Genomic DNA, 14,762 nt, shown 5'->3' on the forward strand with positions numbered 1-14,762 from the left:
TTTTTGTAGGTTATTGGTTCAAATGCAGCCCGGGTTGGCAGGGACAGAAAGTCATTATCACTTACACATGTGAGGCTGAGCTGTGAGTGTATTTGACTTTTATCTACTTTTCTTAACTGTTCACTAGCGGGCCGCTCTCCCCAACCGGCTGGAGTGCAGGGGGGAGGGCGGTGAGCCCGCCGCGGCTCTGCTGGCGGACAGAGTGCCGGGGGAGGGCGGCGAGCCTGCCGTGGCTCTGCTCTCCCCGGCAGCCAGAGCGCCGGGAGGAGGGCGGAGAGCCCGGCCGGGGCTCCGCTCTCCCCGGCACTCTGGCCACGCCGTGCCGTCCCCCTCCAGGTGCTGCCCAAAGCACAAGCTTGGTGGGCTGGTGCCTGGAGCCGGCCCTGGCTCTGGGAACCAGACTACTCAGGTTGTCTTAATCTGCAAGTTGCTGCCTCTGACATCTGTGAGCGAAGGTTGGGCGCGAGCACCTTCTTTACCCAAACTAAAAGCTATCTGTTTGTCTCCCTACCGAAGTAAGTACCCTGGCCTACAAAGGATAACCTCTCCCTGTGATGCATGTAGCCAGTTCTTATCAATTTAATAATATCTTTACATTTGTAAGCATCCTGTGTGACACTTTGTCCCCACCTTGTTACAGAGGAGACACCTGCACACTGGGCTCTCATCTGGAGACTTCACTTCTGTTTGAGCTTCAATTAATGCAGATAACAAGAACAAAGTCCTTGCAGACGGACAATGTATTTTCTTTTATTTGGTGTAGTGCATACACCTGTCACTGATGTTCTTCAAGGCACTGTTTGTGGGTGTTACCCCTGTGTATAAACCTCAGGATCTACAGTGAGTTTGGGTTTAGAGCTGGGTGTGGTACAGGGATTGCAATGCACTGCTCGCACTGGTGGATGAGCTGCTATCAGGGTCAAGTGCCCATGCCAATTCTTTCAGACTTGTCGGCTGCATTCAATGCCAGTGACTACAAGGAGTTGTTCTGCCTGGATACCCCGGCAGGGTGGATAGTGCTTCTACTCATGAGCAGCCCTATGTGCTGTACATTTATTTAATGAACGTAGTCCCTTTTTCTGTTCACAAATTATTTGCCAACAGACTTCAACTGGCATGCATTGTTCAAATGGTTCGACAAATACATGTTTTCTGCGAACATACTTCACCCAACAGGTTGTTCACAAACTCTTTGCCACTGCTATTGCTCCAAGTGGTCATTGTTCCTAATTAGCCATTTGGGCTGCATGGTTGGCCATGGCTTTGGCTGGATGGCTTTGTTCTGTTCCTGAGTGAATGACTCCCAAGCCCACTAAGAGATTTCAAAATGGCTGTGTGATACCGCAGAAGCAAATGCTCCAGTGGATACACATTCACACAGACAGTCATGACAGTTTCCCTTTCTGCAAACATTCTTGCTGACAAAATTTCACTGGCGCAAAAGTTTATGCAAAGTAAATAGAAGGCGGCAAATATGAGGATTGGGGCCAAACCTGGGAGGCCTTTGTGAGGTTTTGAGTAAATGTTCCTGAATAATTTCTAGCAGTACACAGCCATCTCCACTCCTTTCTTTGTTGAGATCCCAGGTTTCCCTTGGCTCCCCAAGGTCAGGACTCTCACTGCCTTCCTCCCTGCCTTCTGGTGCTGGTTGAGGCGGGGTGGAATCAGCAGGGAGTCTCTTCACGCACCCCTTACAGGTCTGGGGAGAGGAGCAGCTGGGATTCTCTTTACCCATAGGCCAGGGGTGTCAGCAGAGTCTCTCTCCACACACACCCAAGGCCTGGGGAGATAAGGCTGGGAGCCGAGGAGGAGATGCAGAGGTCTCCAACAACCTCCAATATTTCTAACAACCTCTTCCTGGCCAAACTTCAGGGCCAGTTCTCCATCCTCCTCCTCCTTGACCTATCGGATGCCCTGGACACTGCTGATCACATCTTGAAATCCTGCCATCTCTTGGCTTTTCATGACTACATCCTCTTCTGGTTCTCCTCCTACCTCTCACATTACTCCTTCAGCATCTCAGGAGAAAGTCATTGGCCCTGAGACATGGTAAAGCCTTGCCACAGAGATGAAGAAGTCTCCTGTGTTTCACTGATAACTCATAGGGGTTCTGTAACTAATAGTTCTGTATAAAGAGTGAGAACCCCTGATAGCAGAGCGTAGGAGGCATTCCACTGTGTTTGGGAAGTGGACTGTAACCTGCTCATTGAAGAGTCTGGCTTTGTGAAGTGATGTAATGTGTGCTGTAATCCTGACCACTGCTCCCCTCTCCTTCCCCAATTGTTTAATTAGCTCTGAAATGACAAACCTGGTCTGCATGCTTGGTCAAGTGGCAACTTTCATTCAGTTGTCGGTGAGAGCAACAGGATGTATCTTTAGGTTCATTTCACACTGGGTCACATCAACCTCAAGTTATTTGCTTCCACTGAAATCCTGATTGTTAGAATCACACCCATTTTTCATCAATGGAAAACTACCAAATAAATATAATATCCATTTTAAAATAAAAAAAATAATGTATGAGACAGTGTCCGTATAGGAAAGAAACACTTTATAATTTTAAATAATCATAATGATCAGACAGCCATAGTAATTGTATTGGTAAGAAAGCATGTATACCCTATGTTTTCATTAAGCTACTATAGGAAAAAGTTTAGAGCAAAGGACTGGCCACCGGGAGAATCAGGTTCTCCTCACAGCCCTACCACAGATTTTGGACAAGTCTTATAGCATTCTAGTCATCAGAATGTTCAAATCTGGGGATCTAAAGCTAGGACCTCAAATCTAGGGGGGAGGGATAACTCAGTGGTTTGAGCATTGGCCTGCTAAACCTAGGGTTGTAAATTCAATCCTTGAGGGGGCCATTTAGGGATCTGGGGCAAAACTCTGTTGGGGGATTAGTCCTGCTTTCAGCAGGGGGTTGGACTAGATGATCTGCTGAAGTCCCTTCCAACCCTCATATTCTATGATTCTACAGTGGCACCTAAATGAGTGGCTGGATTTGGAGAGGGGGTGACCCATTGAAGTCGATGGGAACAGCAGATGCTTAGCACCTCTGAAAATGAGACCATTGGATGGCAGCCATAGTCTTTTCCAAGCCAATCCTTGCTGTCCCATGGCCTTCATCCCCTCTGACCTGTCCTGCTTCCTGCACCACAGCTGGGCACGTTCTCTCGGTGGCTTCCCTAATGGGGAGCTCCTAATAGCTGCATAAATGGAGTGTTTTAGAAGCTGTACCATGGCCTGAAAAACAAACTACAAACTTCTGCACACCAGGAAATGCACAGTTAAGGTATTGCTGCATATAGAACACAAGCACATATCCTTAATTCTGACCCCTTTAGCCCCCTACCCCGAGCAGTCCCTGACATTCGTCTTTGTGCCTTTGTCTCTAGTGCCTTTGTGTCCAGTGTGATCTCTGCCAAGCAGCAGCAAGTACTCCCTGAATCAGTGGTGCTGCCCTAAGGATCATGTGTCATGGGGGACTGTATGAATAGGAGTCCCTATTTGGAGATGTGGTTGGCACAAAGAAAATGGCAATTTTTGTTAGGATGGGCAAGGTATTGGAATGTTCCCAGTTCCCTACCACAGCACAGGAAAGCCCTGTACAGACATTAACTAATTTATCATCACATCAGCCCAGAGCAGCATAGGAATAAGTGTTGTTATCCTCATTTTGCAGGCATTTGCAGGCTTCCTCCAAATCCAAACTCACACAGGCTCCCTCACCCCAATTCACACACAAGGGACAGGGCACAGAGTCCCCCACACAAATTCAGGCTCTCCTAACTCACACAAGCAGCTTGCACTCCTCTGCTCTCCACACAGGTCTTCTCTCTGTTCTCCTCTCCCCCTTTGCCTCTTAGAGCTGCCCCTCCATGTCAGTGCTGCAGGCTCTGTGCTTCCTGCTAGCCTTTGCGGGCTCTGCAGGCTGCAGCCTAGCAGACCTGGCACCAGTAGCCAGGATGGGGAGGGGATGGAAAACAGGAAATGGTTTGGTCCAGGGGCATTAAATGGAGAAAAGCAGCAATAAGAATGCATGTTTTAGGGGAAGAAGAAATGGCTGTTGCATTTTAAGTCCCCAGATGTAGGGTGGGCAGAGTTGGGAGAATCACCAGGGAGGAAAAAAGTTGGGTGCCAGAGAGGGAACGTGCACTACCCTCTACTGTGATAGAGCCTGTGGCTTCACGTGACTCCTTTGGTAGTAAGCATGGTATCGGGAGATGCTGGGGAGCATGCCCAGTTCAGATGGGGTCTGTGAGGAGGCTCAGTGGGGATGAGGAGCGTGCTCAGTGTAGATTGAAGGTCTGTTGATTTTAGCAGCAAGCCTCTAGCAAACTCTACTGAGTATAATACAGACCCCTAATGGTGATTTTTGCCATTTTCTAACTTGGCCATATCTGAATGGATTTGCATGGGACCAGCAAAAGGCCCCTCTCTGACCTAAGGACTATACCCCTTCCAATTTTCACATCCCTGCTGCAAATTTTGGAGGCTCTAAGAATTCCTCAAAAAAAAAAAAACGTTAGAAATGTTTTTATAATGGGACATGTTAGGCAACCTTAACATAGGAGTCAAGGCTACTGTCCTATAATACTGAAAAAGCTGTGCCTTGTGTATGATGGGAAACCTGATAATGTCCTGTTGGCTTCCTCATACCTCAACTTTCCCCACCTGGAGTCACCACTCCTTACCTGAGTTCAGCTATTTAAGCAGAGTAGATGGAACTTAGACGAATGTATTTCAAAGGGAAAGAGGCTGCACTGAATACTGCATTGAATTGTTATGCACCCTACGCTTCGCCTGTCTGAACCAATCCCATTACTATGGCTTCCCTGGGTCAGATCATTTTCTGGAGGTACCGTACAGTCTTTATCTGCTTTTGGAGATAAGGGAGGGAGGGAATTGTTCTGTGTTTATTTAATTATGGGAGGTCTGGGCTCCACTGCCACATCTGGCTATTGTGCTGTCCGCCCTTGGAGACTTTTGTTCAGCTTTGGCAAGGGAATTCTTTGCCGTTTGGCTCAATATCATGCTCTTGGGCTGCTTTTAGTGTTTGTATGTTTTGAGTTGTTGTGTGGAAAGTATGAATGCCAAGCCAGTCATTGATATAAGACATAGACTTAAACTGGTGTAGTCATGCTCCCAGATCCCAATGGGATATAGTTAGTGATTACAGCAAAAATGAAAACTTATTTCCAGTGAAATGAGTAAGTCTTGCTTACAACATTTCAGAGCTGCATGTTATTAGAAGGGAGGGATGTAAATGGCATTGGAGAGCCTCTATATTTCCTCTGTCAGCATTTGGAAAGGTGTGCAAATCTCCCCCAAATCAGTGTATTAAAGAGAGTAATCCACAATCCATACTGCAGTATATTTTCTGTGTCTCTCCGCACAACAGTTCATTCCTGTGTAAGAGCTATGCTGATGAGGAGGTGTCAGGAAAAGAAAAAGGATTTCATCTGTTTGTTCAATAACGCTTCTACCTTTTGATCTATTTGGCAAAGCCACAAATCAAAATCAAATACACACAGAGAATAGATATCCTGGGAGATTCATAACAGGATACAAAGTCTCACACCTAGGTCACCTCCAGGTCAGTAATGGCTTAAAATGATTTATATCAGACAGCAATTTGGTGGCTCCCATGTGAAAATGAATTGGAAGACTCAGTCGAGTTTCTAATGGACAGATGCCAGTCTCATAAAATCACTACCACAAATAGCGCTTTGCTGACTGTCTTTGCAGAGCATGGACATTGAACTCTTTTTCGTCTCCCTAAACATGGCTCTTCTAGGCTGGATTAAAGCGGGTTAGCACAGTGGCATGTAGGAAGCCTATACTAGTATTTATTCTGTTGATAGGACTTCAGTTCTCAAGGCTATCAGTCCAGCACTAAATTCCCCAGTGGCAGAATGCCCAGTGCATGAAACTCTTAGAACAACCTAGTTCCTGCGAACCTTGCCACATTTTCTTGAATTCCTTGTGTGAGGAATAGCCTCCACTTGCTACGAGATAAATAATCACTGTATATATAAAGCACCTAACCTGGCCTGCCAAGGTGCTCAGGTCACTGTACATCAATTTCATAATAAACTGTGAAAGCAACAATATAATACTCTGTAGTGATAGTAGTATAATGTAATAGCATAAATGTTGAGTGAACGTCTTATTTTCTGTGCATTTGGAACGCACATAACAAGCTGCTCTGTTATTAATGGGCGTGTAGTCCTGACTAACTACCTACAACCAGCCTGACTGGTTTTGTCAGAGGAACAAATGAGCCCTCATCCCTTAATTCTTTCAGAATAACCATACTGGCTGTGTTGGCTAATGTCTGCTTCCTATGGACAGTAATGTCCAGCTGAAGCAGCAGAAGGAGACACCGGAAACTTGCTTCTCAGAAAAGAAGGGCTTCTGAAGGTCCCTACCTCTTATCCAGGGCCGACTCCAGGGTTTTGGCTGCCCCAAGCAGCCAAACAAAACAAAACAAAAAAAGCCGCGATCGAGCTCTGTGGCGGCAATTCGGCGGGAGGTCCTTCGCTCGGAGCAGGAGTGAGGGACCGTCCGCCAAATTGCCGCCGAACAGCTGGACGTGCCGCCCCCCTCCAAAGTGGCCGCCCCAAGCACCTGCTTGGTAAGCTGGTGCCTGGAGCCGGCCCTGCTCTCATCACTAAGCTTGATGTTTCAGATGGTTAGAAATGGCTAGGGAGAGTTAACTCTTTGCATCCAGGTTAGAACTGGAGATGTAGGGGAATTAAAATCCCTGCTGTTTATCACAAGTCAACTGATCTTCTTTAATTATCAAATGTCCCAAAACTTCTTCAACATAGTTAAAATTGCCCAGCGCTGCCTGGTGCCCTTCCAGAAGGTGGAGAATGGCTAAATTTAAGCTTCTGAAAGCCAGGAAAGCCTTCAGTCACAACACCTTGTGCTCTGGTCCCATTAGAATGGATAACATGGTTTAGTGGGGATTGTGCTTGAATACCACACAGCATGAGGTCAGAAATTGAAAGCGTAGTCCACTTTCCCCATCTGGCTAGTAAGAAGTGTAAGGACAGAGCCAGAGATGTCCTATTCTGGCCAGTTACGAATACTGCCATGGAAGAGAAGATCCAAGAGTGGAGAAAGCAAACTGCAAAAGAACCGTTGAAACCATGTGAGATTCCTGATTGCCCTTGCTCATGTTTGGTTCAGATCCATTTGAAGTCAATAGAAAAGATTACCTCTTATTGTGGACTACTACACATTTTTAAAAAATTGAATTGTTGCAAAGCACATCAGGTAGCAGATTGTGAATCACACTTTGTAACACACTATGGGACTCCAGCTAAAATTAATAAAGGATCAGAGGCAAAAATTTCAAAAGTAACTAGGGATTTGGGGTGCTTTAATTTTTGGATGTTTTATTTAGGGTACCCAAAGGGACTGGCTTTTTCAGAGGGTGAGTACTCGATACTTTCTGAAAATCAGACCCTTTTAAAGGTGTTTCTAGCTGGGCTCCCAAAATTTGAGAAACCCCAAATCACTAGATGCTTTTGAAAATCTCAGCTGCAATTCACTAGAGGTTCTTTTGACAATCCTCTTTGCTATATCAGTTTGTGCCCTGGTGGATTAAGGATTCAGCTAAAACATCTCATCTCACTTACCCTTGGGAGCAGAAGGGTAAAAAGCTTAGTGCCAACATCTAACAAGCTTCTTGAGCTAAAGTCAATTAACCTTGAAGTAGTTGCAAAAGAGCTATTCACTCAGAAGCTGGAAGTCATATTACAACACTTATGCTAAAAAGATTTACCTCAACTGCAAGTAGTAGAATGATTCCAAACAGGGAGTGGTCCAAATTTTTAGAGGAGGATGGCAGGCCTGATTGTTTCTCCGGTATATCTAGGGCAGGGGCCGGTAAACTTTTTGGCCTGAGGGCCGCATTGGGTTTCGGAAATTGTATGGAGGGCCGATTAGTGGAGGGGGTCTGGCCTGGCCACCATCCCCTATCCGTCCCCCCAGGACTCCTGCCCCATCCAACCCCCCCCCCCGCTCCCTGTCCCCTGACCACCCCTGGAACTCCTGCCCCTGACTGCCCCCTGCCACCCCATCCAACCCCCCCTCTCATTCCTGACGGCCCCCCCAGACCCCTGCCCCATCTAACCATCCCTTCTCCCTGTCCCCTGACTGCCCCTGGAACCCCTGCCCCTGCCTGTCCCCTGCCACCCTATCCAAACCCCGCTCCTTCCTGACTGCCCCCCCAGGGACCCCTGCCCCATCCAACCACCCCTTCTCCCTGCCCCTGACTGCCCCCTGCCGCCCCATCCAACCCCTCCTCTCATTCCTAACTGCCCCCCCAGGACCCTGCCCCCATTCAACCCCCCTGTTCCCCACCTTCTGACCGCCCCGACCCCTATCCACACCTGCGCCCCCTGACCACCACCCCGAACTCCCCTGCCCTCTATCCAACCACCCCACTCCCTGCCCCCTTACCACACTGCCTGGAGCACAGGTGGCTGGTGGCACTACAGCCGCGCTGCCCGGCTGGAGCCAGCTACGCCGTCACTATCGCGCAGCACAGAGCACCGGGTCAGGCTGGGATCTGCAGCTGCACTGCCCCAGGAGCTCGCAGCCCTGCCGCCCAGAGCATTGTGCCAGTGGCAGAGCGAGCTGAGGCTGCGGGGGAGGAGGAACAGCAGGGGAGGGTCCGGGGGCAAGCCTCCTGGGCCAGGAGCTCAGGGGCTGGGCAGGAGGGTCCTGCGGGCCGGATGTGGCCCACAGGCTGTAGTTTGCCCACCTCTGATTTAAGGGAAATATCCCCTCCCTCACATCTATAGGGCCCCCGGCACTCACCTGTTGGAGCCCTAATACCCAGCAACCACCTATATTCCTTTAACTGCTGCTGTCCGCATGTTCTACTATATCAGACAGTATTGCTGCATACAGGGCTCATACAGCTTCAGGGATGGATGAAGACTAAATGTGGCTCCGATCAAAGTCATGGGGCCTATAATTTGCTCTTGTATTTTGAGGGTGGTGGTGACAGTCACACCACTTGTGAGCCCCTTCAGTTAAAGAATTTGGGAGCCCATTCGGAAGGAAGTTTGATTCTGCTTTAATCTGCTTCAATCTGATTACACCAGACTTCCTCACCAAGGGCTGGCAGGGAGGACTCTGTGGGGCACTGAATACTTGCCACACTAGTAACCCACCTAGGTCTGGTATCAGATGGGGGTGTGATGCTGACAGGCCAGGTGCCAGCTCATGCCAGAGCCTCAGACCGCATAAGATGGCTCCAAAGTAAGGGGCTCGGGTTTCCGGGACCGTTCTGGCAGAAGGACACTTTCCAGGATAGTAAAGCAGAGAAGAGCACATACTTGCCAGAAACGCAAGGACGAGCTGAAGTTCCAGAGACAGTCACAGGCAGTACTGTGAGACACCAAACTGAGAGGGTGGTGGGGCGGCAGGCCCCTTTATACCAGCACTATCAGTGCGTGACTCCAGGGCTGACCCGATGGATACCTCTGAGAGAGAACTTTCCGGCGGCTGTTCTCAGGGTGAGCACACACCTACTTTGGAATGGCCGTGAGCAACACATTTCAAAGAACAAGAGTTATGGAAGGTCAGTAACCGTTTTTTTCTGATGGCCTGCCCTGAAGTAGGCACCTCACAGTGGTGAGCCTCTCCAGACAGCATGACAGGAGGACACCATTTGGAAAAGTATGCCACTCTGCCCCCACTGGTGTGACCTTGTACCACATGTGCAAGGTCAGGCCGGTGGGGGATGGGGCGGGGCACGCTTGAGAATGGCATCCCCGGTGTGGCGTTGTGGGCCAGGGATTCGGTTTGTGGTTTGTATATGCTGGTTCAAGCTGGGACCAAATGACAAAGAAGGATTTTTGGTATAAATGGCTGAGTTTAAAGTGACACAGGGCCTTTTTTTCTGAGCAAGCAAATAGACAGGACCTTTTGTCCAAAGAAAGGTCAGCATCCCTTGGGCTACAGCCTATCGGATTCCCCATGTGGAAGATAGGTGACTTCTGCTATAATTAGTAGGAAGCCTGTAGGAACTCTTATTATTTTTTGTTTTCTCTGTAATGCGTTTGCCCTAAGAATAAATGTTTTTTGCTTTGTGAAGTCTGGTCGGTAATTGATATTCACTGTTGTAGCCCCTGGGGAAAGAATTAATGCCAGATGCTGAACCCTGGTCAGACTTGCTGGGAAAATTATTGTCAGGTACAGAGGGACTGCAAGTCTAAAATCCCAGTCTGGAGGGAGAGAGACATGGGTCTCTGCCCACGGGAGGTGGCAGCTGGAAGCCTGAAATCAAGGGATCTCAGAAAGGAAATCCAGGTGCAATTATCCTGAAATTGTGACAGGTTGATTTCTAAGGGCCAGATTCTGTCACTTACACTGAGTAGCACCTTACTCTTAAAGTACTCCCACTGCCCCACTGATTTCAGTGGGACAGTCACAGGGTGGCCGGCCCCTTTAAGGGGAGAGATCCAGCCCCACCTGTGATACATTTTGCTCTCCTCCTCAGGTAGGGAAAATGAAGGCTATGTGGCTGGTGGGTCATGTGACTCAATCAGGCTTTTACAATATCTAGCTCAGAGGCTGGGGAGAAAGGTGGAAGTGGTGGTTGACTTTTCCCTAGTCCAGGGGAGCTGTAGTCTGGCTCTAGAAGAGGGGAGGTTGCCACTGGGAGATAACCACTGGGAGTCATTGCTTTGGTAAAGAGTGAGACTTGCTTTAAATAGGGTGTGAGTCCCAGAGGAGATGTGAGACAACTTTGGTTTATGCTGTATTTGGACTGCCAGCAGGGAAGAGCCAGGAGGGTCAGCACTCTGGTCTGAGTGAGAAGAACTATGAGTTGAGCCCAGGAGGGGACAGAATACCTTTAGTTTATGTTAACTTGGGGCTGTTGTCAAAAGCGGTGTTTATTTTGGACTTTGAATACCCTGAAAGGGGATTGAACTCTGAGAGTGACCCAGCTGGAGGGCTGAGCCACATGAATCCCTAGGAGAGATGGAAAACTCTGAGGGGCAAATGAGGAAGGGGTGCTGCGGAGCCATCCTATGCCACAAACGGGTGTTCTGGAGGCAGCAACCTTGCTACAGTGACTGTTCATGGAGTGAGGAGTACTCAGTGTGAATAAGGTGGCAGAGGTTGAATGATGGGCAGTGAATGAAGCAAGGGTGCACCCATTGAATATTGAGAATCAAAAATGATTAAGACTTTTTTTAAAAAAATAATGAATCTAGCCCTCGTCTTAGTTGGCTGAGCAGGTGAGCAGGGCCGGCTCCAGGCACCAGCTGACCAAGCACGTGCTTGGGGCGGCACCTTAGAAGGGGCGACCAATGTTGGGGTGGCGGGGGGCGCTCGCGGTGTTTTGGGTTTTTTTTGTTCGGCAGGGCGGCGCTTGAGGGGTTTTGTTTCGGCCGGGCAGTGCGGGGAGTGTTTCGGTGGCGGCGTGGCGCTGGGGGCGGGGGGAGGGCTTCGGCGCTGCGGCCCGGCCCAGTGCTGAGCAGGGAGGGCGGGAGTTTGGGCAGCCCGGCCCAGCGCTCGGGGGTGGGGGGTTGGGCGGCCTGGCGCGGCGTTCGGGGCGGGGTTTTGGGCGGCCCGGCCCGGCGCTTCAGGGGGGGGGGCTTTGGGCGGTGCGGTGCTCGGGGGGGGGTTGGGCGGCCCAGCGCAGCACTTCGGGGGGGGGGTGTGTTACTGCGTGGTGGCGCTCTTCTTTTTTGCCTAGCGTGGCAAAAAAGTTAGAGCCGGCCCTGCAGGTGAGTAAGGGGGAGTATGGTCTACTTCACCCCTTGCTTAGCTAAGTAAGATCTAACCTGGGGTCTGGTGCAGCCCCTGGCCTCTGGATAATCCCCCTCTTTAGGCAAGTGGAGAGGTGCAAGGAAAGGGAGTCTTGGCTTCACCCACCCTGTACTCAATGGCCTAGCATAAGGGGAGAAGGAAGCTGCACCCTTCCAAGCGTTACAGTGACCTACTTTCCTCTCCTTGGAGCCAGAGGACCATAGAGGAAGAATTGTACCTCAGAAGATATAGAATAGATATAGAAAAGAATAGCTCTTTTGCTCATGATTTGTGTCAAGCTGAATTAGGATTGTCACTGGAATTTAATTAAACACACAAAATGGCATATCCAATTTATTTTTAATAAACAAAACAACCTTAAATGTTTTGGAAACATAAATTTAGCTTATCAAAGGATGTCCTTTACTCTTTTAAAACTAGTAGATCTTCCCTCGCCCCTCATTTTTATTCAGACTGGAAGAGAAAGACAAGTGTTCCTGCTTTTTCAACTGCAATCAATATCTCAGCTTTGAATGTACTAAGCCAAACGAAGAAAATATTTTTTTCTGGGCCTTTGGAAGATGCTATTTCTGTCAAAAGCTGAGTTAGCATTTCAACAAGCTCTGGTTCCAGGTGCTTAGCTAGTGACTTCCACCAGTTCAGTCACAGTGTTGTGACTTTTTGAAACATCATCAGCAAACATGTACTGCTTGAATGGTTCACCTCCAGCCCTGAAACTTATTATGGTTGGCATGATTGATGGGTGATTATCAGATGCCCATGTCACAGCAGCATCTTCTTCTTCAACAGTTAGGCATGTATCCCGGTACTTTGGGTTAAGAATATAGGCAAGAAAATGAGGTGGAGTAAGTGCTTGATCCATCCACTTCTTTACTGCTTGCCATTTAACTTTGTTGTTGGATATTTCTTTCTTCAGTGTCTCTAGAAGTTCTCTCCAAAGTTCACCAGCATCAGCACTACAGCAGCAATCTTTCTTCAGTTTGTCCAAGGTTATGAAATAGGTTTCAGTATATTGAGACTATCTCCTACATTTCTCTGTATCCAATGTTGACTACTTTAGCTATGATAGTGCCATCTATTTTGTTACAATTTTCTTCACAAATTGTCATCAGAATAGGCCAGTTCTTAATAAATATCTCAAAACAGTGAGCTACTGAATTCCATTGTACATCTTGCAGGAGAATTAGTTGGGATCTTCCTGCTCTCTTCAGTGAAGCTGAAGCAACGTGACTGTTGTAGAAGTATTTTTCAATTTCAGCATTTTCCTTTTTTTCTGGAGTTGTACTTAAGGCTTTGGCTAAATGGTGCATCATATGAACGTTGTACTCGTATGTTATACATCTCAGATTCTCTTCATTATCTTTGTCAGATTTCTAACCTTTGCTCACTTGCAGCATTATCTGTGACAAAGTTACGCACTTGACACTTGAATTTTTGTTCAGATTGTTACAGCTTTTACTTCTACTTCTCTATTCTGCTATATGGGCATTTCCTAATACATCAGTTGTCACACAAGCACATATTACTAAATCATTGTGTACATTGCTCCACTCATCAAGACTCAGATTAATGAATTTCCCTGTTTTTTACACACTGTTCAATTTCCTTCTCATACACTGTATTCAGTAACCTTCCAGCAATATCTGCCTTGTGGGGTGGAGGATAGCCTGATCATAATGACTGAACCATGTCAATGAAATGTTTATTCTGAACAAGACAAAAGGGAGAATGTGTTGCATAAATGAACCAATCAATCTTTGCATCTATGGAGTTTTGCTGGTCCTGATTACAAACTCATCCATGATTTTATTGGATAATGAAGAAAGTAAATAACCTGTATATAAAAAAAAGACTATCTGATATATGTTTAGTTGCAGCACTAGTGGTAGTACCAGCAGATGACTCTGAAATTGTGGACATGTAGATGATGTCAAAGCTGGACCATGAAACAAAATGGTAACAAAAAAAAGTCACTCTCACTCACTTAAAAAAAAGAAAACATTTCAGAAGTCCAGCAGTGACAGTAAAAATGTAGCTGATAAATACTCCCACAACAAACATCCCAATTACATTTTGAACACAAACATTTTGAAATTCGTAAGTAATCAATCCACTCAAAGCACAAATTTATGAGAATAATGTAAGTCATCACTTACTGTCATGTAAGACATGGCTAGCAGGCCACAAGAATGATGCAAAAATAAGTTTACTAACCTGTTGGTCCAGATATTTCAGTCATGTCCACATCATCATCGTCACACTCATTGCCTTCTGAAGAGCATTTTTCATAATATTGTTTCATTCTAATAACCCAAATCTCTCTGTTGCACTGTTTGAATCTCTCTGTTGCACTGTTTACATTTGCCACATATTCCTTTTATTACCAAGAGTTACAGGAGTTTCCTCAAAATATTCCCAAATAGCATCTTTCTTTTTTTATGACCTGCAGCCAGGGCAGGTTTTTCTTCCTCCAGTCCCCACATGTTGAAATCAACACTAGGGGCTGCACTCTGAAGAATGTTGTCTCTTCTTCCCAGTGTCCTGCTTTGACACCAGTGTTGCTTCTTTCTTGTTGCACACTCTGCTCCTTCTCCCTTGTTACCTAACTTCCCTGCCCCACCCTCACCCCCAGAAAAACAAAACAACTAACAATAATCCAAGATTTCTACTCCTGTAAACCACATGCTTTTTGCACTGCAGTATTTGAATTGTTTAGAGACAGAGAGGGAGGCAGTTGAGAAATTACTGGATTTCTGTTTCTTTGTATCTCTTTCTGTGTACACACACAAGGAGACAAAGCAAAGCCATTTACATGAAGTAACCAGAACTGTCCAGAGGCAAGGGTTGAGAGTTACTGGGCAGGTCAGTGTTTTTCCATGAGCTCGAGAGTAAATTTCCATGGTGGGTGGAGTAATAAATATTCATAATTTGAGAACTGCGCCAATCAGAACTCAGGT

The 14,762-nt window shown here is 47.2% G+C and overlaps 1 protein-coding gene across 1 annotated transcript in view; it reads left to right on the forward strand.

Annotated features, from left to right (window-relative positions):
• Positions 1–4,593: 4,593 nt before the first annotated feature.
• Positions 4,594–14,762, forward strand: part of VTCN1 (V-set domain containing T cell activation inhibitor 1) — a 41,987-nt gene continuing 31,818 nt past the window's right edge. The window contains exon 1 of the mRNA XM_005292751.4: positions 4,594–4,858. Within this exon, the coding sequence (XP_005292808.3) occupies positions 4,827–4,858 (32 nt within the window). The 5' untranslated portion in view covers positions 4,594–4,826. The remainder of the gene's footprint in view (positions 4,859–14,762) is intronic.

This window comes from Chrysemys picta, chromosome 1, assembly GCF_011386835.1.
Source record: "Chrysemys picta bellii isolate R12L10 chromosome 1, ASM1138683v2, whole genome shotgun sequence".
NCBI classification, from domain to species: domain Eukaryota; kingdom Metazoa; phylum Chordata; order Testudines; family Emydidae; genus Chrysemys; species Chrysemys picta.